This window comes from Camelus ferus, chromosome 20 (genome assembly GCF_009834535.1).
Source record: "Camelus ferus isolate YT-003-E chromosome 20, BCGSAC_Cfer_1.0, whole genome shotgun sequence".
Lineage (NCBI taxonomy): Eukaryota > Metazoa > Chordata > Mammalia > Artiodactyla > Camelidae > Camelus > Camelus ferus.
Window position 1 is genome coordinate 25,636,931 of NC_045715.1, and position 25,437 is coordinate 25,662,367.

Here is a 25,437-nt window from a genome sequence, read left to right on the forward strand (position 1 = left end):
GGTAACTGAGAGCATGGGGTGGGAGACTTACTTTTTGCTGAATATTGTTTTATAGAAACTGAACTTCTATTATATTCGTGTATTGTCTATTAAAAGAAGAATTAATTAACAAATATGAAAAAGTACATCTTAGGTCATTTATCCTTAAAAACGAAGGAAGGAAGGAAGTATGGATTGATGAGAGGGAAGTACTTCAGGATACAGGGAAAAGTAGACAAATGCGAGGTTAGGGTGACAGCACTGGCTCTGGCCACATGAGCTCTTACTGGTGTTTACTTGTCCCTTAAGGTTCAGAGAACATAGCCAATTTTTTTTTATTTTATTGAGATATAGTTGATTTACAACATTGTGTTAGTTTCAGGTATACAGCAGTGTGATTCAGATTGATTGATTGATTGATTGATTATTTCAGATTATTTCCCATTATAGGTTATTGCAAGATACCAAATATAGTTTCCTGTGCTATACAGTAAATCCTTGTTGCTTATTGATTTTATGTATAATAGTTTGTATCTGTTAATCCCACACTCCGAGTTTCTCCCTGCCCCCATTTTCTCCTTTGATAACCGTAAGTTTGTTTTCTATGTCTGTGAGTCTTTGTTGTATATAGATTCTTTTTTAATTTTTAGATTCCACATATAAGTGATAGCATATGAGTTTTTCTGTCTGACTTACTTCACTTAATGTGATAATCTCTAGGTCCATCCGTGTTGCTGCAAATGGCAATATTTCATTCTTTTTTATGGCTGAGTAATAGTCCTTTGTGTGTACGTGTACACACACACACCCACTTCCTACCTTCTTAAACCAACTGCCTGTTGATGGGCACTTGGGTTATTTCCAACTCTTGGCTATTTATTGTAAATAGTCCTGCTATCTGAACATCGGGGAGCCTGGATCTGTTTGGGTTAGTGGAGGACATAGTCTGTTTGTAACTAAACTTTGAGTGAGCTGTACACTGTTCTAGGCATAGGAGAGGTGTGATAAGTTACAGAAACAGGGTTTTCGCGTTCATGAAATCTCTTCAGGGAAACAAGTTAAGTGAAAAATTACACAAATGACCCTGTAATTACAATTGTGACTGGTGATTGAAGGAGGAGTCCAGGATGCCATGAAAGCATATAAGGCGTCCCTAGCCTCATCTCAGGGTCTAGGACGAGCTTCCTGAGGAAGAGCCCATGAAACTGAGGCCATAAGAAGCAGGACTTCAGTCAGGTCAGTGCGTCTAGATCATGGAGTACACAGGGTGAATGGCAGGAAGAGCACAAGAGGCAGCGGGACAGGAGCATGTTGAGATGGTGGACTTTATTGTAATTCTCGGGGAACCATTCAAGAGTTTAAATGAAGGAGTGAAGTTATCACAGGTCAGGGGGATGGAATCACCTCGGCTGCTGTGAGGAGGATGGATTTCATGTGGGGTCACCTAGAGGAAGGCAGCTATTGCAGTAGCCTCGGCCTGGGACACTGGTGGCTTTGACTAGGTGAGGGCAGTGTAGATGGAAAGAAGAGAATGGATTTGATTTGTAAAACACGATCCACAGGGCTTGGTAATTGAATGTGAAGAATGAGGAAGCTACCAAGGACGACTATGAGCTTGTGTCATGAGCCCCTGGCTGCATGGTGGCCCTGTTTTCCTAGCGTGCGGGACACTGAAGGAAAAGCAGGTTTGTGGAGAAATAGCAGGTATTCTTTTTTGGACATCTTAAGTTTGAGGTTTTCAAGATACTAAATAGACAATTGGATACAGCAGCATGGAGCTCCAAAGAGAGGTCTGGGGCGAAGACAGAGATTTCAGAGTTGTTAGTATATATAGTTAGAATTTTAAACCTTGAGAGAATGTGTGGGGTGAGACAAAAACAAGGTGCAGCACTGAATAATCCTAATACTTAAAGGACAGTTGATGATGGGCTACCAGAGAAAGAGAAGGGAGACGAAGAAAACAGGATATCACAGAGCCCACGGGTCGGTCAGCTGGCCCTGATGCTGTCAGTGAGAACTGCAGAGGGCCCACTGGATTTAGAAGTGTCTGGGCTCCATTCATGAGGTCTTTTTTAATACCCAGACTGTAACGTTGGTGAAGTCCTCAGGTCTCAGCCTCCTCTCCACTCACACCCCAAGTGAAGTGGAACTGGGCTGTGAGGTCAGCTCCTCCCCCCCCATCTAGACAGGAAGTCTCTAGAATCCTAGAGTGGGCTGTCCATTCAGGGAGGGTTTTAACTATATATATAGTTCATAGTCTCACTTCAAATTTGAACTCATGTCTGCAGCTAAAACACTCCTCTGCCACTGAATAAGCCCCTTTCCCTCCAGGGGAGGTGTGTTTAACCAACTTTAAACACTAAGCATCAAGAAGTCAGCTTCTCAGGGCTTCCCTCCCTCCCATCTCACCCCCCTGCTCCACACACCACAGTGGACAGCTGATGTCATGGGACCTGGGACCTTAAAGCTCAAACTTGTGAAAATAGAGAAAAAGCATGCTTGTACGCTTAAGGTCCTCAGAACGACCTTTTTGAGTTACTGTGGTGAAAATGGATAGCATGTAGAGAGACTTTTCATTCTTAAAAGAAGCACATAAAACAAGTGCACATGATGCTGCACAGTTTGGATGAAAACAGAGTGTTTGCAGAACGTCTCCAGCCTATTCCTTTTTCTGCTCATCCTTTCATGGTAGCTCCCAGCCCAACAGTCTCAGGGAAATAGACAGGGCTTTTCAACATGCGGTCAGTATGTGACCAAACTTGGAAACGCACACACGCTGCCTCTGCTTAGGAGAGAAGCTTGCAGAATCCTCAACTGTACCTGTGGAGTAGCCCCCACAGGAGCAAAGAAGTTGCTATCTGCTGTCCTTGGAAAGTTTCCGTGTCCCTTTTATGGGGTCCCTAACCACCGAGTACTTTTCAGGCTGCCCTGTGTAGTCTTGATATATTTAAATCAGGTTTCTCTAAAATTTGCATATCTTCAACAGAATCTTTACTGAGCTTGTCACTTACCATGCATTTATAGTCTGCACGGAGGTTTGTGGAGAGGGCAGAGGAGACACGTGCATCACACATTTAGAGGAAGATTTCCATGTCCCTTCTCCTTTGTCACTAGCGGTTTCTCAAAAGAGAAGGGAAGCAGAGTCTAGACTGAGAGGTGAAAAGGGAGGAGCAGGGGAGGGGAGGGCAGCCTTGCAGCCCGGGGAGTCAGTTGTACTGTGTAAGGTGAGAGGGGTGTCAGCAGCCCAAAGAGCTGTTCTGGTAACAGCCAACCTTCCTTGAGTTGAGGCTTCACCTCCTCTAGCCTCTGATGCCTGTAACTCCGTTTATAGGAGACACACCTGAAGGTCTGAAAGGCTAAATGGCTTTCCAGCAGTCACACAGCTGTCAAAGCAGTGCCAAGGGAATGTGCATCCAGTACTTAGGTTCCAAACCAGAAGCTCCTCACTGGATTATCCAGAAAGAGAACTTGATTCCCTGCAGGCCCATGCCATAGCAGCAGGGGTGGGGCTAAGCCAGGGGTCTCTCCCAACTCTGGGCTATCGTCTTCGTCCTCGCTTGTGACTCCAGCATGTAGACTAAAAGGTCAGCAGAGAAAAATGGGGCAGGTATTTTCCAAGTGTTGTTCTGGAGAGAGACACACAGCATTTGCAGTGTGATGCCCCCAGTGGCATTGCCACTTGGGCATTTTGCCAGTTGGATGAACTGGCTCTGGCCAGGTTAGCCTTCAGGGGTGGCTGCACCGGCCGCAGTTCTGCGGCGAGCCGTGTGCCGGGAGCCTGGCCCCTGAGCTGCTCTCAAGGGCCCTGGCCTCGCCCTTGGCAGCAGCTCTTGGGCAGGATGACTTGCAGCTTTGGAACTGGTTTTCTAGGAGACCTCTCTGTTTGAGGAGATAATCTTTTAAAGGACAAGGAAATGTTGAAAGAGAAAGCCAACAAATCAGGAGCCTGCTGAGAAGAGGATAAGGTCACCGCCAAAACAGAAAGTTTCCTACCAGGACCTCACATTCTCCTGAGGCCCCAGAGAGGCTGGGGTGGGGGAGAGGAGACCAGGAGTGCACGCACCTCCTAGGGTTCTTTGGATCCTAAAAACTGCCCCAGGTACCAAGAGGCTAACCTGCCTGCTTTCAGCTACTGAAGCGAAATGATGTTTGAAAGAGCAAGTCGTTATTCCTGTGGCGGAAACTGCCTTGAGCCATTTTCCCTTAGTTTTTAAATGTATATTCATCTCTAGATAAAACATCACATGAGTCTACAGCCAGCCCCCTTCTTGTGTACCGACGGGTTAACAAGCTTGCTAGGGGGAAGGTTCTCCCAAGTCAGAGCTGATGGTGCAGGATCCATCAGATACGGGCACGCTGTCCCCCAGGCCCAGCCCACCCCGACCTCCCACCTCCTGGTGGCAAAAGGTTTTTCCTAGGTGGAGGCAAGAATGGAGGGTGGAGGTTTGTTCTTCGAATGTCAGGTAAGGTGAGGCTGCCGATGTGGGTGATGATTTGGGTGACGGAAGGAGACATTCCAGGGATTCCTCACAGAAGAGAGGAAAGCGGTCAGAGTTTTTGCAGGAACTGGGCTGTCTGAAGAGACAATAATAAAGGCTACCAAGAGTGGTGAATGTCCTATTCTTGTGAACTGACATATGTACACACTGTGTCAGGAGCTTCATTAGCTGGACTGTGACCCAGCGCGTCTCCTGTCGCTGCTGACTGCTCCCCCCAGAGCCTACGCTGCCTGCACACAGCTGCCTCAGGAGCTCTTTGCACAGGCTTGGGTATCTTTGCTTCTGTCACACTGCTTTTGTTCTGGCGTTTACCTTGTATCTGATATTTTAATTGAGTTGGGGGAAAACAAATGATTGCGTCTGTTTTAGAGCTGTCTCAGTATGGTTTAGTAGTTTTTATTAAATTATTGAGTACAGTGGGCTCTTTAAGTTGCAAGTTCTCCTTCCCTTTGGAAAGCAGGCAGACAGATGCCCAGCTTGGTAATTCACTGTGGCCTTGGTTCTAGCTCCCTGGGCAGCTGACCTCTGTCCATCCATCCGGCCCAGCTGAGCACTGTGTCTGTCAGCCAACTCAATGAGCCGGGATCCGGTTCTGTCTCTGGGAGTGTGATGCTCCTCCCTCCGCCGTGCAAAGCCAGGGATGGAGGAGAATGTAAAGCAGATGCATTCTGTGCCCACAACACCTGCAGCTGCTTTGCCTGTACCATGGGCCTGATGAAATAAAATGCATTGAGATCCTTTAATGCATTTCTGTGCTACAAATTCTGCCTTGGGCATTGGGTCAGCGAAGGTGGTGTAATCCAGGGATTGCTGGTGGGAATGTAAATGGCTAATGCTTTCCAACAAGCTTTCCTGCAGCTACCTGCTGTTCCCAACATGTACTTACAAATGAGTTGTTAGGTCAGTTAGCTGTCCTGAGCTTTAAGAAACTTTTACCTTGCTGGAAAAACGTGATTCTTTTTTCTAATGAGCTTGCCTGGTCGTTTCAGATCGGTCAGGCATAACTGTTGTTTATGTTTGAAATGGACACTTTAGATAGCAAATGGTACCTATTGGTGAGTTGAGATTTGGAGGGTCCATTACCTTGGTTTCTCAAGAAGCTTTGGGAGGTCTTGGGTGGGCTCTGTTTGGAGCCCACATGCCTCTGCAGCCCATGCGTGTCTTCCTGCTACCAGGCACACAGTGCCTGGGCCTCGCTGCTGGTGGGCAGGCACCTGGGGACAAGCGTGTCTGTGCAGACGGCACGCACACGGCCACCTGAAGCTGCACACCCGTGGATCACTTTACAGTGCCTCAGTCCCCAGGGCTTGTCAGTATTTTTAGGTTCTTCTTGAACCTTTGACAATTTTAAATTCAAATGAGCCAGAAAGTGTAAAACATTTCTTGCAAGTGAGGTAAAAACACCCGAGCAGCTGGAGCTGAGGCCCGCCCTGGTCTGAGGCTTCACTAAAATGGCCACTTTGGGAGAGCTTCCAAGTGGGGGGTCTTGGAAGAAAACAAATGTTTAATTAATCAAAGTCCGTAAGTATCCAGAGCTGCCCAGTTTTGCCAACTTTAAATGGTACTTCTTACTCTAAGATAAAGCCAGTAAGCAGCATTTCTGTCTGGCAGGGATTGAATAAAAATGTCAAGGGCTCAGACTTGAGAATTTTGGCATCACTTTCTTTGCCTCCCTTAGGAAATTTCACGGAAAACAAACGGTTCCAACCCCTGCTCAGTTCTCAGGGTTTGGAGGGAAGTGCTCGCCTGGGGGCTGTACTGCCTGCAGGATGAAAGGTTGGCTCCCTCCCTCAGCCCTCCATCCCCCTCCCCGCCTTCCTCACTCCCAACACAGTAGCCGGACCTCGTGGGGGAGAAGTGGAGGGAAGGGAACTGGCAGATGAGGCCAGTTATCTGTTCAGCTGCCCTCTGGCCCTGTTGGCCAGCACTACTGAGAGGTAGAGACCCTTTCTCCTTAGGCCTTGGGTGTTCCTTGGTGATTGCCATTATTTTTGTAAACAAGTGAGTGAAACAGGAAATAATATTACATCTTTCTTAGCACTTACAGCAAGGTGTTCAGTGCTGCATCATCTTTGCCTAATGATGGCATTTGTCAAACTGTTCTCAGTCCTGGTGTTTTGTCTCAAAATAGCCACACCCCTCTCTGTGTGAGCAGGAATGAGGTTTAGCTGTGGATGAGGACATTGGAATAAAATGGAAGACTTTCAGATGTTAGCTTTAAAGGCTGAAAGGTTAAGTCACAAGTTTGGTTCCCACCAAAGGAGAATTTTTAGAAACCTGCATGTCAGACAGACCTTTGAATCTTGGAGGAATGAGCCTCAGATCAGTTTTCTGCTGGGTGTATATGGTTTAGGGCCGTCAGATGTTGGGCATCTTCAGGTCTCTGTGGCGTGTGGCTCACTGGGGCCATAGGCTCTGGCCCCACACCAGGAGGGCTGAGTCTAGATGTGCTCATTCATACCTGTGAGAGACCGCCACTGAGATGTCTGTCCTCCAACAGGAATCCCCCCAGCCTCTCTGTTCAGGGTAAGAGTGACCTGAGTGCTGCCCCTGTGTTTCTCCTTCATGTGGGAATCCTGTTGGGACAGAGGATTATCTAGATAGGTCCTGAATTGTATTTTTTGTCTTCTGCCGTAGTCTTGTGTCTCTGATAGAGACAGTCGGGGAAGTCCTGCTCTGGCCCGCGGCGTAGCACCTGGGAGGAGCCTGCATGGTTCGGCCCCGGTGGCTCTCTGGGCAGGCATCCTCTTCCTCCCGTCCTGAGGCTGCCTGCTTAGTTGAAGATTTTTTCAAACTGAGGATGTAGCTGCCAGGGACCCTCCAGAGACCTTGCAGCGCAGCTCGCCAGAGGCCGAGTGGTAGCACCTGCGGTCAGGACTCCTTTCCCTCTTCCTACACCCAGATGGCCTGTCAGGAGCTAGGCAGTGGCAGGCGGAGAGGGACTGGATGGTGGGTTGTGGAGCACAGTGCTTATAGAGCTGCTTCTGCATCCTCCCTTTTTAGTCAGAGGCTCACCCCAAACTGCTCTTCAGCGCCAGCAAGCAGAGAAACGCTCACACAAGTTCTTGGTCATTTTGCGCAGATTTACTGAAAACAACTCCACAGTCTTAACAGATCTCTGTGGCTTCCTCCTAGGCCAGTATTTCATGGAAAATCAGTGATCCAGGCTCCCAGGAGCAGGGGCAGCAGTCATGTGACATGGCAGGAGAAAGGGCTCAGGTTAAACCACATTTAGAATTATTTTCAAAAACTTTTGCTTTAGCTGTTTTCCTCTCTTTTAGGGGGTCAGCATCCTTTCAGTCATGTTATCCCCCTAAAGCACTAGATGTATAGAGCTATTGTACATGGAAGTATGTTGAAATTGTTTTTGAAACTACATGATGCTGAACTATAGGGTCATCAGGAGGGCGTAGATATGAATTGTATGTACATGAATGGGTGAGTGAGTCTGATGATGATACATAACTTTAAAATCAGGAAGAAAAGAACTGCATGATAGCCTTGATACCAAAACCCATGTCACAGCTGAGCTGATCAGTTCAGTGTCCTTTGTGCTTTCTTTCCTTCTGGACACTGCCTTGGCTGACCTTCTCTGGAAAGGCCCCGCCTGACTTCTAATAAACGGCATGAGGAAGCATTGAGGCTGGCCTAGCCAGGACGGAGGCTGTAAGTGTCCTTGTGATTTAAAACTGTGTTCATCACTTCCCCAGCAGCCTGAACTCACCTCTCTCCACACCCAGCTTGGTCTCCAGAATTCTGTCAGAGTAATTGAATGTTCATGACACTTGAGTGGGTTCTGGAAACAGATCTGTGAGTACCAAGAAAAGAGGATAAAGATTCACCCCCTCCCGCCGAGTCATCCTGCCATGCTCACTTCCACCCAGCCCTCCCCAGCTACTGACACTGAAATGCATGTAGCCAGTTGGCTGCTGTCAGTAGATAATACCTCCTGAGCATTTGCGACGAGTTCCAGCACGTAACTTCCTCTTGGTGAGTGACCCTGACAGGAGAGGGAATTGAGCTTAACTTTGGCCATCTCATAACCTCAGTGCAGCAGCTTGGGAAGTTAGCCTTCCAAAATTTGCCTGAGGCTTTTCTCCAGTGAATTACAAAATTTACCTGTTCAGTGGTTTTCACCTTTCAAAAATCAAAGCCAAGAGTCATTGTGTGTCTGACAGAGGTACATAGAACTTGGGTAGAGAAATAAGGTGTTTCTGTCTGGATGGAGAATCCTTGGGTGACTGGAGAGGATATCCAGGAGTTCCTGTGGTTGATATGCCGTTTCCTTTTCAAGACAGTGTGGGGCTCACAGATGCACCCACGGAGTTGTGAGGGAGCATAGTGAGGGTGAGCCTGGAGCCTGTCCCCTCCACCCAAGTCTGCCTTTGACTAATGAGGTGTTAGGCTGAACCAGGGCTGAGTTCATTTCTGGGGTAACCCATTCATCAGGAGAGGAGGCACCCTGGGGCCCTCTCCTGCATCATCCCAGTATCTTGAAGAAAGGGAAGGGCAGCAGGGGTCCTTGCACCCCTTATTGTAGATGCTGAAGGTAATATGTCCAGACTTGGTGACAAAAATGTCTCCACACCCTTCCTGCCGCCATACAGCTGGTGCCGCCCCCCCCCCCCCCAAGTCCTGACCTGAGCAGGTTCTCCCCAAGCAGGTGGGCTCTGCTCCAGAAAGATGATTGTGCTTGTTAGGTGGAGGATGCATATTGAGGCCGTCCACGCTTCTGCCGTGAGATCCTTTAGGAGAAAGACAACTATATCCAGTATCTTCAAGTAATGAACTTACCAGTAAATACAACACTCAACCTCATTAATCTTAACTTTTCTTTTGGGCCAAGTGAGAGCTCAGCTTCTCAGGAGACAAAAATTTCATCTCTGTTCTTTTCCTTAAACCAAATCCCAATTTAGAATCAAACGTATTGCCCTGCTCTCCCTGGGAAGCAGTTAATAATGTATTTTCTCGCACAGTGGATAGTCCAGGCTCAGCCTGGTCACTCAGGCCCCGGGGGCACCTGCACGTGCCATACTCCACATGAGCTCAAGGCGTCAGAGCAGGGCTGTGTCAGCTGAGGAATATTCTCTGGGTGAAATTGGTTTTAAACGTTAAGGCTTTTGCAGTTGTCCATCATGGCCAGTCTTTGCTTCAACTTCTGCTGGTCTTCTGAAATTAGTGCCTTCACCTCTGTTCTCTGAAAATAATTGAGGACAGGGAGATGGATGATCACAGTTTGCAAGGGGTGGCTGCTCATTCACTCTGGCTGCTGTGGTCTCCCATTTGCTTGAAGAGTGAGGAGAGCATCGGCCTGGTGGGGCTGCTGTGGGAGGCCTGCCCCAAGTGCACAGGGAGAGGAGGTTTAGGAAAGGCTGCTGATTCGCTCCAGGTAGGGCCTGTGGACCTGGTCTAGGCTCAGGGGACCTGGGGGTGTGACCACCTATAGCTGATGGGATGAGGTGGTGGTGAGCCAGCCCAGATCTCCTACCCACTTCCTGAAAAAGAGGGCCAGACAGAAGGCTGTCCCCTACTGGCTTCCCCATCCCCACTCCTAGAAACTGACCAGAGGGGAGAGGGAATGGGCCACATCCCTTTGTCCTCTGATCCTCTCCGCTGACACCCTGAGGGCCTCCTCTCATTGTTTTCTGCCAGAGGGATTTGATGTGTGCTGTCCACCCGCTCTCCTCAATCCTTTTTTCCCCTCGGACTCAGGCCAGGAAGCCCTGAGTGTGGGGACCTCAACCTCCTGTCCAGCAGGAGAAGTTAGAAGGTGCAGTGGGCTTCTGTGAGATGCCGATTGGAGCTCAACATTTCTGTTCTTTCCTTTATGTAGTACCTTTTCTAGCACTTGACATAATCATTTTCCCTTGAGAGCTCCCATTCATGGGTGAGTTTCGGTTTGATCACACCCTTCACCCCCAAAACCCAGTTATACAGGAGGTAGAATGTAATTTAAAGCCATAATTATTCCTGCTCTCTTTCTGCCTCCTAGAATGGTAGGTGTCTTGTAGGTATGAGGTTTGTCCAAGCCTGGGCAGTGCTGAGCTGGCAACTCTGTGCTTTCCTGCCTGCTTGGTGGGGGGTGCTTAGCGCCCACTCATCTCTGAGGGAGGTAGGGGTGTCTCGCTAGAGCAGTGGCCTTGGAGCTCCACCTTCAAGGTCCAGGCAGGAACAGCATTGAACGCAGGGGCGGATGTACCCCTGGGACGTTCTGAGGAATAACATGTTCGTCAAAGTGCCGGCTCTCTTGTTAAAGGGGTGATGTTGTAACAGACTCTTCAGTAGCCAGGGACCCTGCTGCGACCATCGTCCACTCACTGGAATGCCCCTCCCGCCCTCTGGACCCGAGCGAGAGCTGGGGTTCTGGGTAGGCAGAGGCCACCCTAACGGTCTGTCTTCTCTGCTTCTCCCACTCCTGCAGGTTACGTGTTCTGTATGTTACATCGCCTCCCCGAGCAGCACGACTGCACGTTTGACCACATGGGCCATGGCCGAGAGGAAGCCATCATGAAAATGGTGAAACTGGACCGGAAAGTGGGGCGCTCTTGCCAGCGCATTGGGGAGGGGTGCTCCTGAAGGCCGGCGCGGCCAGCCGCGAGACGCTGTTCTTAGTTCACTAATGTTAGCCTTATTTAGGACAAAGTCAGCCAGACACCTTGTACTGGGCACACGTCAGACTACAGCCAGTCCGTTTCCTTTCCTTAGCCAGCCATCCTGGTACTGTAGTTTAGGGGTTGATGGTGGTTGAAATTGATTTCTGGCTGGTTACTAAGGTGCCTGCTAGCCATTGTATAAAATTAAAACATGAAGAATATTTTTTTTTGAGCATGGCTAGTGGATTTAAAACAACACATACCTGTCACTGCTGGAGTCAAACTTATAAAAAGCCTTAAGCGGAAAGTGTTCCAGATGGAGACTCTGAGTCAGTAGAGGAGGAGAAGCTGGTGTGCAAGTCCCCACGACGCATGGGCTCTGCCGGAAACTCTGGTTAGTGTTCGGCCTTCACCTCTTCACTTACCCTTAGTCCCTGCAGCCACAATACCTGATGGCCACTCGTGCCAGGGCCACAGGAGGCTGCTGCGATTGGCCCCATGGTTGGGCTGGGTGGTGGCCTCAGAGCAGGAATTGGGGGTGGGGGCAGGTTCTTAAGAAAATTTTTAACCTGACTTGCTATGAAAAAACTCTCTCATTACACGAGAAGAGAAACAATAACCTCACTTTGAAAATCAGCTCCACTCAAGACTAGTCCACAAACGAGACCCACCTTTTCTACATAGGACCCCTGGTTCCGAGAAGCAGCTGAGGCCACCCTGACCCCACTGGCTATGGTTTGCCATTTGCCACGTGCAGGATCTGGCTGTTGAGCAAATAAGGCTCATCGCAGTACAGCAGCTGTGGCCTGCACACTGGCCTCTGCAGCTAGATTTCTATATTGGGAGTTTTTAAAAGATGTCTCATAGCCAACAGGAATCAATACAAGTGCTGGGGGGCTGCCCACAGCTCTGCCCCTTGCAGCAGGAGTCTGCTCAGCGATGCCTTGGCCTCACCTCCTGTGTCTGTAGCCCAAGGACAACTAGTCCGCCTCCACCACATAGCAGGCTTCGTCCGGGGACAGCGTATGTCACAGGGACAGCCGGTTGGTCTGTCTAGAACAGTGGTTCACGGCCCAGTTCGAGAGAGTTGCTCACGCACGGGGAGAGCGTGTTTCTCAGCGTGCACCTCGAGTGGGCGGCAAGGAGCCACGTAGCCGCAGGAGCTCAGGCCGGGTGGGGAGGGGTGGATCTGGGCCTGCTTACCCGTGTTTGGTGATGCTCTCCTTTCAGGTGGGGTGGGGTGGGCAGACAGGACTGAGATCCCCTTGAAGTCTGAGCAGGGCTGAGTGGCCCAGAGCCCCATCTGATCCAGGTTGGTGAGGGTGGAGGCTCCTGCAGAGGCACTCTGGATCTGCCCATACACAGGCTACTGAAATAGTTTCACTCAGCAGCTTTCCCTTTTACACCACAGCAGATGTTTGTTCAACTGTCTGCAAATTAACTGTTAATACCTGCAACTACAAAAGGTTTTTGACCCAAAATACTGAAATAGGAAATCATGCTCTTCCCAACCTCCTCTCCCACCCCACCCCCACCAGAGTGGAACCCGCTGCAAAATCTCCAGCCTTAATTCTTGCTTCAGGACCCAGACCGGTGTCTTGCTCTAGGGCAGCCCAGGGCAGAGGGGCCAGGTCGGCCCGTGTTTACCACTGTTGTCAAAGCCACGGCCCTGTGGCCAGTACCTGGCCATCCTCAGTGAGGCGGCCCACCTCGGCATCCCCCCCCACCCCCAGCTCTCGTCATGAAGAGGCCACCACGTGCCCTTCCAGCCCTCCTCAGGCCCCACCAGCTGCTGCTACCAGGCAGTGATGGGAAGCAGGCTGTCTGGGGAGCCCGGCGGCACATGGGCTCACAGCCCTCATTCACTTCCTGATGGTAGAGCTGGGGAGGGGGCAAGGAGGGAGGGCTTGTTCCCCTGCAGTATCTGTTCTGTGAAGTTTGTTAAATGTAAGGAAAGCTTAAATTCTTGTATCTTTAAAAGAGATCTTATTTAACCCTTTTGTGTTCTAGATTTACTTACACACATAGCCTAGAGCTCAGTTTTAGTTTTAACATTGTGAAAATATTAAAAGAATCTTGTAACTTTATTCTTTTTTTTTTCCTGCTGAAAAAAAAATTAAACCAATCGTATGAAAGTTTGGGTTTCTCTGTTTTGCCGGTTCTCCTAAGTGCCACCTGGATAATCAGTAGAAGTCTCCCCAGCCAGAGGCTGAAAAAGACGGAGAGCTCTTGTGTGCATTGTCTAGGGTTCACTTGTCTCTTAAGTGTCCAGGCTCCACAGTTGCTCCCCTGGCTGCTATTGGGTGGTTCTGCCTTGGGAGGCCTGGCCCTGGGGTGGAGGTGCATCTGCTGGGCCCAGTCTTTGCTGGCAGCAAGGTTACAAGTTTGAGGGAAAGGGGAATAAATGAGCACCAGCCTTAAGGGGTCCCTAGGGGTGCATGGGTTGGGTGTGCCTGGGCCCTGGCATGTCCAAGACCAAATCGTACCCAAGGAAGGGTCCAGAGGAGGAAGAGTCCTGGAAGGGATGATCAGACTGATATAAATGCTGTGTGAACTCTGATGTAGAGGATACACTTACTTACTTTGCCTTAAGATGGACTAATCCATCTCAGGGTGCAGAGGGTATGACAGATGTCTGCAGTGCCCAGGAGCCTGGAAAGGAGTTCTGAGAAGCGGTGCTGCAGAGCCGTGGTCACAGCATGGGCCCACACTCCTCTGACTGTCCCAGAGCAAGTGAGCTGCGCCTCGCCACCTACATGTGTACATGGGGTGATACTCGGGCCCCCCAGAGAGCTGGTCAGGACTGTAGGAGACTCGCTCAGATGCTGTTTGCCTCTCCCCAGAGCCAGAGAGAGCACAGATCAGTAGAGGGAGGGACAAGGTGCCCAGATGCACAGGCATCTTGGAATTATTTCTGAAGGGAACTCACAGCTGCGAACTCAGGGCTTGTTGTGAACACAGTTTGTATATTTGCTCACCTAGGTGCTGTGCCACGGTGCTCCTGCCACCCCACCCCTCAACCCAGGCCAGAGGCTGAGCCTGCGGCCTCACCCTCCTCTGGCTTTTCTGGGCGCAGGGGATAGGGGGTTGGTGGCCTCAGGACCTTAGTTCTGAGAGAGACTCCTGGCTGTGCCTCCAAGCAGGTGCTGCTCCTCAGGTCACTTCTGGAAGGGAGCTCTGAGAACTGGAGCTGCCCTCTGTAGAGGGAGGTTGGGAGAAGCCAGGCCAGGGGGGCTCTGCCCAGTCTGCATTTCCCCGAGACCTGAGCAGACCTGGGCCGTCAGCGGCTCTGTGTTCCCTGCTGCACCTGCGCACAGGCTTCTCGGCACCCAGGAGCAAGTCCCAGAGGGAAAACTCCTGTAGAAACTGGGAGGAAACCAGGAACCTGGGTCTAGAAGCAGCCACTGGTTGGGGACAGCCTGTCCCCTGCACCCAGGGCTGAAGGCAGAGGCCTCCTCCCACCACGAGGGCACAGTGACCTTGGACGGACTGGTCAGGTGTACCCCACCACTGCTCAGGTACCCTCACTGACATGAGCTACCAACCCCAGAGCTCACTTGGCAGGAGGCAGCTATCTGGTGACAGACAAGACTGGAATAGTGTCACCAGTGTTCTCTGGGCATCCATAGGAACCCAAACCCCAGGGCTCAGGTCCCACCCTAAAGACCTCTCAGACCCTCCTCACCCCCTGGGCTTGCAAAGGTGGCATTCCTCAGCTGTCCCAGCTGCAGTGACAGCCAAGAGGCAAAAACAGTGGAGGCAAGTGGAGGCCACCGCCGCCTCCCACTCCAGGCTCAGGGCTATAAATACTCAAGATCCAAATGGTAAATGCTTGAGACACTTACCATAAAGTACAGGTGGATGATTGTGACCCTTCAGGCCATGAAGTCTCTGGGGACTATTTGAGTGCTTTAAAAAAAAGAAATAAATAACTTGATGGGGTCAGAGGGCCCCTTTCAGAATCTGCCTTCTGGCTGGGAGAGGACAGGGTTTTGGGGCGGAGGGCTGGGGGCCAGGGCACAGGGACTCTGTTACCCACCTGGATAGTCAGTCACAGAGGAAGTGAAGGACCAGGCCCGCCCAGGTCAAGGGTGACTCAGAGCCAGAAGAAAGGGAGGGTGTCCTCCCCCTCTTCTAGGTTGGAATGTTATTCCATGAGCATTATTTAATACAATTTTTTAAATGAGTAATTTAAAAAGAGTACAGTGACTTTCAAATGTGTGTGCCGGGGGGACCCTTCTGTGCACCTTTTCCCACCCCTGCAATGGAGGCAGGTCCCAGCCCAGCCCAGGCAGTCCAGCAGAAAGTCCTGTCTGAAGGGACGTGGAATGTTTGGTGGGGGAATGTGCAGTCATCCGAGCAGAGGTGGGACCAGGAGCCGGAAGGAAGCCGGGGGCCTCTGCTGACAGAAACCAGCAGCATCACCACGTCCTCTCTCCTCTCTCCAGTGCCACAGAGGGCAGGGCTGGGGTGTATGGGAAGCTGGTCTATCCTCCAACCAAACCCCCTCACCACCATTCCCATTCACTTCCTGCAAAAAGCTAGGGCCTCACAACCTAAATTCCATAGACAGATGACTGGATAAAGAAGTTGTGGTGTATTTATATAATGGAATACTACTCAGCCATAAAAAAGAATAAAGCTATTTGCAGCAACATGGATGTACCTAGAGATAGTCATTCTAAGTGAAGTAAGCCAGAAAGAGAAAGGAAAATACCACATGATATCACTCAAGAAAAAAGACAAATGAACTTCTTTACAAAACAGAAACAGACTCACAGACATAGAAAACAAACTTATGGTTACCGGGGAGGGGGAAGGTATAAGTTGGGAGTTCGAGATTTGCAGACACTAACTTATATATATATATATAAAAGAGAAACAAGTTCCTACTGTATAGCACAGGGAACTATATTCAGTATCTTATAACCTATGGTGAAAAAGTATGAAAATGAATATATGTGTGTTCATGTATGACTGAATCACTATGCTGTACACCAGAAATTGACACAACATTGCAAACCAACTACACTTCAATAAAAATATATATATACAAAAACAAAAAAACAAAAAACTGACTCCAGAGCATCAGAATCCTGTCCAGTAACCAGGTGTGACCAGGTCAGCTTCCAGGGAGAGAAACAGGCACATCCTAGTTGCTCTGCTTGCTGTTTAAACCACTTCATCTCCTCCTTCAGAAACTCCTGAGCAAACACCAGGCCCCAGGACAGCTTCTAATTTAATATTGTAATAATAAAAACCATGGTGGCACAGAACCGCGAACTGCATTTTAAATTCCTAGGGCCACTAATGAGCACTGAACTCCTGCTGGAGCTGCTGTCAGGACAAACGTGCAGAATTGATGGCTGCAGCCACCAAAATAAGTGGAGCGTGGCCTGCCCCGCTGCAGCCACCACCATCACCACCACCGGCTGCCACCTCGACCACCTCGGCAGCACCCAGAGGAGCCTCGGCCACCCACGTGGAAGGCATGAGTGAAGTAACTGGGGAAAAACACACTAATGAGGAAAAACTCCTGGAAGGAGACACATTTAATTTTCTTTTCTTCCTTTGACACCCTTCTCTGTCTAAAGGGAGGTTCTTAATTGAAACCTCAGTGGGGAGTGGTGCTCCCTTTATTACCAAGTGGCTTGAGTACACAGGATGCTCTGCTTTTTATCACAGATTAGATCTTCATTGTTTTCCCTGTGGCTCTAGAAAGGATAACTGATTTCAATTTTGTTACCGTCTGAATTAAGAAAAAGGTGAAGTTGACTGGGTCGGCACCATCCGCACAGCAGATTGACAATTGGGGTGACACCATAACTACTGAGCAATTTTTTTTTGCACAATTCAAAACCCTTTTTTTTTTAAGCCAAGGAATCAGTCTAACAAAACACATCCTACTCTCACTGAAAATAATTTTCTTTTCCTAACTTCTAGGAATAAAACACTTTAAATGTATTTGTCAGGAATCGACACTTCATTTACTAAGATTAAAAAAGTGACAATTCAAAGAGCAGTTGGATGGATGGATGTCCCACATCCATCATGGGCTCATGGTTGTAACTAAAATCAGGAGACGGAAAACGGAAAAAGCACTGAGAATACGGGAAAACTATGTGTACGTGCGTTACACTGATACACTTGTTTCAAAGTCCAGAGCACTGGCAGCAAGCCCTACCTTTAAGTCGGCCTTGACCGGGGGCCACATGGCACACGCCCTGCCTGCCGTGCTCAGTGCCACCCCAGCAGGCCTCCAAGGATCTACTGGAAGGCAACTTTGAAGGCTTTCCTCCAAAAGCCCCAACACAGTTTGCTTTTTACTCTCCCATAAAACACCTAAAAATGAAGGGCAGGAGTTCTGCAGTGTTGCTTCTTGACCTGGGTGGTGGTTATAAAGGTGTCATTTCACTGTTTGTAATCGAGAAGCATCACAACATAGGGCAGGAGGTCACAAGTGCACCTCTGTCCATCTCGTGTGACTTTCTTAAACCAGATGCCATGGGCTGCGTCCTCCAAGTGTGGGGAGCCACAGGCCCTCGTCTGCCCTGCCTGCCTCATAGCTTGGCAGAATCTCCTTCCTGGCACCCTGCAGCTCCCGTGGAAGCAAGCAGCCTCCACCCTTGCTGGGCTGAGGACACCAAGGGCACGTGTGGCTCCCCGGAGCTGTGTGAGCTGGTCTCCTCACCTGCACTCCCATTTAGCTCCCCTAAGCCCTCCAAGTGTGGGGACCACATTGGTCCAGCTGGCTCTAGGGGAGAAGTCCTCTGCAGGACCAACCAGGGCTCCGGAGAATGCCACTTACCTGGCTGCCCACTCATCCCTCATTCCCTGGAGATCCATACCTCGTCCTGGGCGTGTCTGGTGTGCTGCACCTCGACTGGAGTCTCCAGACCCCTCCAGAAGGCCCTGGCCCAGCCAGGCCGACAGAAAGAGCGCCCCCCCCCCCCACTCCCCAAACCAGAAGACTCATCAAGGCAGGCAGAGCCCCTGCCTGCTAACAGGAGGCGGACCGAAGCAGGTTTTGCTGAGCTTCGTCAGCGTCTGCAGGGGCCCAGAGCAGGCCCAGAGCAGGCTTCCACCCAAGCAAGGCCTCCAGACGGCCACCTGGGGAGGCGGGCTGCCGGGGGAGGGATGGGGCAATTCTGCTGCATGAAGCCTGCTTCAGTACTCCCTGCTGCCTCGAGTTGTCCCCACTACCTCGTCTTCCCCCTCCTTCCCTTTACCTGAAGTGCTGGAGGGGTGGGGAGGGAGACCTCAGGGAAGAGGTCTGGAAGGAGCAAACGCTAAAGGGTGTTCCCAGGGGACAGGAGGGAGGAGTAGAGCCACTGGCTAGGAAGGGCACAGGTGTGGAGCTGAGCCGCCAGACAGCATTTAGCTACCTGAGCCTGGGCGGAGACAGGTGCTGCCTGGGCGGCCGAATGAAGGGACTGAAGATCGAGGGTTGGGTCCACTCTTCAGACCCTCCACCAGCCCACCCCCAGCTTCCCCAGGTCAGCAGTGCCAGCCTCCAAGCCAGGACTCCTCCCTGGACAGGTGACTTCAGAGTCTGAAAAGAAGCCCTTGAATAGGAGATACGTGCGAAACACTTGAGCCCTGTCCTTGCTCTGACTTACCCGGCTCCTCCTGTCCCCTCATCAGTAGTGAAGACACCACTGAAGGAGGTGCTGAGTGGATAGGAATTCTTGGCTCTAATTGGCGACCGGGGACTGGATGCTGACGGAGGCAGGGACAGCCACAGCCAGCGGCCACCCACCCACTGTGAACGGGAGCTCACCCCTACAGGGACACGGACAGAGATCAGAGAGCTAAGGGCACCAAGGGAGATCAGCAGAAAGACAACCTTCCCGTTTCGTCATGCAGTTTGATGTTACCCTACCATTCCCATACTGTTAAGTCACTCACAACTGAGTCACACTAGGAGGAAACAGCTGGCCCATTGGCTCTCTGTACAAACACAACCCATGTGTCCTAAAATAGAAAGGAGCCCCCTGGGCCCCACCTCTCCCCCATGCAGGGTGTGCAGAAGACCTGGCTGCAACAGCCAGCCCCTGGGAGAACTCTGGAGAGGAGCAAAAACCATACACAATCTGCTGGAGTCACACAGGGAAGCGAGCACTGGAACGGAATTACTAAGACACACAGAACCAGATCAGGCGACAACTGTCAGGTAAGATCGCTTCAATGAGGATTAAGAGGAAAGCTTCTTAGAACTTAGATTTTTTTTTTCAATCTCCAGTTGAGTATTATGGTCTGGGGGAAAACACAGCAACCACCGACCAGGCACCACCGTGCTGAAAAGACCCAGTTTTGCATCATTCCTGCCACTGACCGGCAGGACGGCCCTGGCACCCAGCCCCAGTCGCCTATGCCAATTCGAGGACAAGTTCAGGCCAACCTGATGTTGGTACACATTTATCTACATGTACTTCTGAACATTAAATTGGCAGGTGGCATAATCACTATTTCCTTGTCAGCCTCCTAAGGCTGGATACGTTTCAGGATGACAGGTTAATAACTCAGCAATTCGAGTGATTATTAACTCCAGTGTCCACGGACTGATTTGCTCACTGTGTATTTGGTTGAACTTCCTCAAAGGATTTTCCTTGTCAGACCAGGTGCCCTGATGAGCTGCATCGGCGCCTTGTCGAGGAGCTCCTTCCCCACGCTCAACCATTCAAAGCTAAGGAAGGAAAATTACAGCGTCAAGAGGGATTAAAACAAGCGATTTGCTGTTTGAGTCTTTCAGAAAGATCTGCAACTCCTATGATTCAGCAAACAGAGAAGTAACTAAAAGAAATAAAAGATCATTTAGTTGCCAGGGCAGTGTGTTCCATAAAAGTAAACACTGCGGAAACCCATTTCCTAAAGGGTGCCTCCGGGTCACGAAGGCCTCATACATTCTCTTCCAGCCCCGTGTGTTCATGTGCTGTTTCTGTATTCCGACTCGGGCCTGTCTGTTACTTCCTTCTGTGCCCTCTGCGGGGTTAGATTAGAGAGGTAGGGTGTTAATGGTGGACTTGATGAAGATTGAAGACCCACTTTCTCCCCATGGAGACCAGCCTGATTTGAACAAATTGAGGGGAACAAAGCAGCCCCTTTGTGTCCTTGGGAGAAAACCTGTTCTGTGTCATTTCTGCAGCCAGGTCTGCTCCTCCAGGGAGTGGGGGGAGGGGCAGTCCAAAAAAATCCCTGCTGGGGCTAACGCCATTCCTGCCGCCACCTGGACCCACCCGAGTCACTCCACATGTGCGACTCCTTTATTGGTGCTGCCGGTTGGATGAGCGCGAGTTGGAACCTGGGCTGGGGGGCAGTGGGTTGCCACTGGCAGCCTGCAGGGCATGGGGGTCGAGATGCTGACTAGCCGAGCTGCTGTCCCCTGTCCCCGGTTCGTCGCTGTTTTCCTCCTTCTGGCCGCTCTGCTGCTCAGGACACTCAAAGTGGACACAGTGGAACACCTGGTGAGAGAAAGCAAAGACCCGGTGAGTGACAGGTCAGCATCTGGCCCTAGAGCTGCCATGAGAGGTCCCGCTGCTCCCTGGCCCAGCACAGACAGGCAGCATGAGAAGGTGGTACACGTGTTTCAATCAGTTAGAATACAAGTAAGTGGACGGATGACAGCACGATGTGAGTGCCTATAAAATGTCCTCAATGGATTTCTCCGTTCTGGGTTACTTTTGTCTCATGAGCTTTTCTTTCTTTTTTTTTTAAATTAACTGATTCTTACATTTGGTCATTGGGTTCAAAGTCAATCGGTGGTGGTGGTGGTGACGGCTCCATGATTCTGTGAACGTACTACAAAGCACTGAGTTGTATACTTTAAATGAGTGAGTTTTATGGCATGTGAATTATATCACAATAAAGTTATTTTACAAAGCCAGCAGGGCATTACCCCAAGGGAGGACCCAGGCTTATCTCCAAGGGTCCAAAGAGCTGGTCCACCTAGTCCTCTGCCCTTGGGAAGGGAACAAGTCCTTGGTGTGTAATTATCCTCAGGGCAGCAGTGCTGGGAAGGGGACTTCAACCTGGGGCCGCTTGAGTCAAATGGGAACACACACCCTCACAGGGAGGAACAGGGCCTCCCTGAGGAGCCAGGAAAAGTTTGCCTCCCACAGTGAGTCACTCAGGAAGTATCACTGAGCAGACAGGCACCACACAGAGCTCAGCAAACAAGGGTGAGCCCTGACCTTGAGAACAGACAGCATGGGGTGGAGGGTGTGAGCCTGACGCAGGCACAGGAACTGAGACTGAGGGAACCAGAGGGCCACCAGTGACTGAGGCCAGGGGGCCAGGAGGCAGAAGACCAGATTCTAGAACCAGAGCATCCTGGACAACACCTGTTAGGGTCCAGGCTACCTCTCCCAGGTGTTCTCCTTTGGTCTCCAGACTTTAAACTAGCCCAAGGCCCTAGATAAGTAAGATGATGCAAGTTGTTATAAAGCTGTCATTGAACTTAGGTGCAAATGCTCAGGGTAAGTTATAAGCATGTGTGTAATGATGTGCTTGGAAGGACTGGCGGGTGCCTGGGGCCTGTGTGTACAGGTGTGAAAGGCAGGCCACATGGCCCTGGCCACCCAGTGCTCCCAGGAGAACTCAACCCTCATGCTCTCTTGGGTCAGGCCACCCTTTCCTTCCAAGGTGTCTGCTGGCTGGAGAGGAGCCACTGAACTTCAGATCTGCCCATGTTTTGTGAGTCCTGGATAGGGGCCCGTCTGCACAGGATAAGGCACTGGTACCCTGAGAGTGGGCAGGGCTGCACACATGCCTCTATTCCTGAGGAAGGACTAGACAGAGGAGACGGCAGGGGCTCAGGGTGTGCAGAGCCAGCAGGACGGGCTGCTCATGCTTCCTGCTGGGAGCTCCTCGTCCTCCACAGCTCGGGCACAGGCATGCGCACGCACCGCACACACACCGTGCACCCCTGTACTGCAGAATCAAGTTCATCGAGGAGAAGGCAAATGTCGTACCAACTGTGAAACTATACCTAGAATATAAATTGCGGGCTTACTTTCCAGAAGCACTAATTTTTCCATATTCCCACTTCATTTACCTACCACTGTTTCAAACTTCACATTCCAAACTCTAATACGAAGACTAACTGAGACCATGCGTTTTCTGGGCTCCCCTTCGTATTGGCAGAGTCTGTTTCTCTCAGGTGAGCCGCTTCCCTCCTTAAAGCTCGGGCCGGCCGCGAGCTGCCTGTGGGCCCTCCCGGCTGCAGCTGCCCCGAGTCAGCCCCCAGCCTCTCCTTCCTTTTCTTGTCTTCCCCTTCTCCTTTCCTTTTCTATCAAGTCTCCCTCTTCGGGCCCATCTGCAGGTGCTTACTCGCCAACAGCCAAGGTGGGAAGGCCTTTTACGGGGATTTAAAACTGCTTGAGCCAACAGCTCCGACCCCAGCTTCGTGGAGTAAACTTGAAAATCCTCTCCTAAGTGGCCACCATTAATCTACTCTTCATCAGTCCACATTCTTTAAGCTTCTGAAGTGACAGACCATCTTCTCTGGGTTATCGACAGTTACTTTTGCCTTATGAACACCCCTTTTTCCAGGCACTGGACAGGGCCATGGAGGCTGCAGGGGGATGGCTGGGCCGATCTCCCCAGAACACACCCCACTGTGCTCTCAGTGGACCCTCTCCCAAGAGCTGCTCATGAGAGAACAAACACCTCCCCTTTCTCAGTACGACCCAGAGCCATCCTTCGTCCCGAGCGCCCGCCTCCATCTGTTCTGAGCAACGACTGTTCTGAACATGCTGCCTTTAACTGCACCTCCCCTCTGACCCAGGCTCGCTCTCCTGCCCCGTAATCGGTCATAATCGGTCACTTGTGTAATCCCCTCCCCTGCTCCGGGTGGTCAGTATCTCCAAGGCCATGCCTCAGAGCCCAACTGATGCTAATCACTGAACCGACTACACGGCCCTGCTCCCTATCACCACCTCACCTCGCCTTCTGCTCTCACCAGCCTCTCTCCGCTTCTCTCAATTTCTAGGCCAGCCTGTGAGGCTTCAGGGCACTTCCTGCCCCACAGCCCAGCACCTTCTCCTGCTTCTGTCCTGAGCTGTCAGTTCCCATCTAACTCAAGGACCAAGGTGTAGCCATCTGTTCTCCCGCTCAGGGCCTCACACAAGAATAAACAAATCAATAAAAACACTGGATTGAAAAATAAAGTTAAAAAAGATCTCAGTGCAGCTGGGCACTGACTCTCACCTAAGGAAGGGCACCGTAGGCCATGCTGTCCTGAGGGGCAGGGTGGGTTTCTGCTCCGCGCTGTGCCTGTAAAAAGCTTGGGAGGGCACCCCCTGCAGGGAGCACTCAGTAGTGCAGCACCAGACTGCTGTTGCCTCCAGTCCCACTGTTACTCCCATCCCAGCCTGAATGTCTCTCCCTAACCTGGCTGACTTGCCTGCATGACTGTCTCCAGCCCATCTAACCAACCTGCTTTAGAACAGTAATGCAAACGGTCGTTGTTCCCAACACACCTGACAATACTGTTTCAGCGTCCTGCAGAAATCATAACCATGTTTCTCCCCAGCACCACACAGCTCAATGCAGGCTCTGCCCTCTAAGCTGGGGGGAAATGGGGAGCCCCCAGAAGTCCCAGCTGCCGGCTGCCTGGCTGAGCCCCCCACGGCCAGACCCAAGAAACCAGGGCTGTGCTTCAGGCTGGGACCCCAGCGTCCCAAGGGTGTCACTAAGGGACCAATTAACCTTGATGTGGGTTCTGTGAGCATCTCCAGAGCCAGGCAGGCTCTGCCAACTCAAAGGCAACGCACAGGAGAAAGCTTTATAAGCGACAGACGGTGTGGTAAAGATTCCAAGTGAAATCTTTTTACTTTTACAAATGGAAAGGGGTGAGGCCTGGAGTCAATGAGGAGGTAGTGTGTGCAGTGGGGCAGAGTGAGCAGGCTAAGGCCTGCAAGTTGGGAAAGGATCGGCGCCTCCACGTGCTGGCACAGAGGACAAGAGGAGGTAACATACACAACAGGCGCGGCCAGAGGAGCCAAAGGTGTGAGTACAGTTCAGGGATCAGGCGGTCTCAGCATATGCATTCAGTCATTCCATAGACACAAGGCACCTCCTGCACCCCCTCCGGTGAGTCCTGGCCCCTCAGAAGGGCACCCTACCCCGTGGGGACAGACACAGGAATGGCCAGGCAGGGTGCAGAGGAGGGGTCCCTGGTCAGCCAGCAGAGTAGGGGATGTTTCCTGAGCTGAGTCAGGAAGGATGAGGCAGCCAAGCAGGACTGGTCAGAGGGAACCTTGGTGCAGAAGGAAGGGGACCACTGTGGGCTCTCCAGTGGGGAATGGGGACAGCAGAGGCAAGAGGCCTCAGCCCAGAGGACTCAGTGAGGGCCTGGCCAGGACCTGGGCAGAAAGCCAGGGTCTCTAGACAGAGGAGACACTTAAAAAATAAATATTTCTTGAATTAAAAACTTTACAAAAGGAGTGCATTTGTAGTGACAAATAATACAAGTGTCACGAGAAAGAAAGTAGATAGTAACAAACTCTTAAACTTGAAATCCCCTGAGACAGAACATAGCAATTTGGGACAAACAGGAAAGAATCATTTTTAAAGGAAAGCCAACAAATCCTAGTAACAGTCTCGGGAGGACACAGGAGAGGAAAGAGTCTCAGTGCCTCTAAGGGTACTATAGGAGGACGGCGGCTGGCGGACTGCAGCGCAACAGCGGTGGTGGCAGTGGGCTCCCCGCGGGCCCCAGGCTCAGCCAAGCACCGGGACTCATCTTCAGCTCCTTTCACTGCTTTTACTTAAACCTCAACGACCTCACTGAGCACACACACTGGCCGTGCGCTGGACCATGCAGTGCCTGCCGTCTGGACCTCCCAGTCAAGCAGGAGAGAGGGTGCTGACTTTTCTGCGACTAGAGGGACACAGCCCAAGGTCACAGAGTTGGGAGTGGGATTCAACCTCATTCTGTGGAGGGCGGGGCAGCTCCAGGGCCTGTGCCCTCTCGGTATCGGGACACCTTCTCACACAGACGACATCATAGGAAGTGATCAGGAACACGACAGTGTGTGAAAATTAATTTTCCCTGGAAGGGAGAGGGTAGGGAAGGTTAGAGTATAAGGTATACATAAACTAGGCCTTGAAGACAGGGCGGGAGTGGCCTTCCAGGCAGAAGGGACAAGGGAGGACTCCCAGATAAAGGCCTGGGGCCTCACTCTCCCTTCTGTAGAACAGGGGGCCAGTTTAGCTGTTGCCAATAATCCAACCCACCAGCCTCCAACCTAATGTGGCAGCGGTGCAAAACTAAAACCCAGCCAGGCCCTGGGCCACTGCAGACGCGGAGACATGTCGTGGTGCCTGCACCTCACCAACAGCATCCTGTGCAGGCTGGGGCTCCC

The 25,437-nt window shown here is 51.0% G+C and overlaps 2 protein-coding genes and 1 long non-coding RNA gene across 6 annotated transcripts in view; 1 reads left to right on the forward strand and 2 right to left on the reverse strand.

Moving 5' to 3' along the window:
- The window catches only part of ZFAND3 (zinc finger AN1-type containing 3), a 289,475-nt gene extending 276,288 nt beyond the window's left edge, over nucleotides 1-13,187 (forward strand). For 2 of the 3 annotated variants that reach the window (XM_032462993.1, XM_032462992.1), the window contains one exon: nucleotides 10,900-13,177. In XM_032462993.1, coding sequence (XP_032318884.1) covers nucleotides 10,900-11,054 — 155 coding nt within the window. In that variant the 3' untranslated portion in view covers nucleotides 11,055-13,177. Of the gene's footprint in view, nucleotides 1-10,899 lie in introns of all 3 variants that reach the window. The other variant, XM_032462994.1, reaches the window with a different exon arrangement.
- On the reverse strand, nucleotides 11,639-15,758 carry LOC116658265. Its single transcript, XR_004313559.1, has 2 exons — nucleotides 14,917-15,758; nucleotides 11,639-14,437 (listed from the first exon to the last, which is right to left on the reverse strand). It is a non-coding gene; the product is annotated as an uncharacterized LOC116658265 (long non-coding RNA).
- A 3,480-nt stretch (nucleotides 15,759-19,238) lies between these two features.
- Nucleotides 19,239-25,437, reverse strand: part of BTBD9 (BTB domain containing 9) — a 206,959-nt gene continuing 200,760 nt past the window's right edge. For both annotated transcript variants that reach the window (XM_032462990.1, XM_032462991.1), the window contains 2 exons: nucleotides 20,308-20,532; nucleotides 19,239-19,757 (listed from right to left, as the gene is read on the reverse strand). In XM_032462990.1, the coding sequence (XP_032318881.1) occupies nucleotides 20,335-20,532 (198 nt within the window). In that variant the 3' untranslated portion in view covers nucleotides 19,239-19,757; nucleotides 20,308-20,334. The remainder of the gene's footprint in view (nucleotides 19,758-20,307; nucleotides 20,533-25,437) is intronic.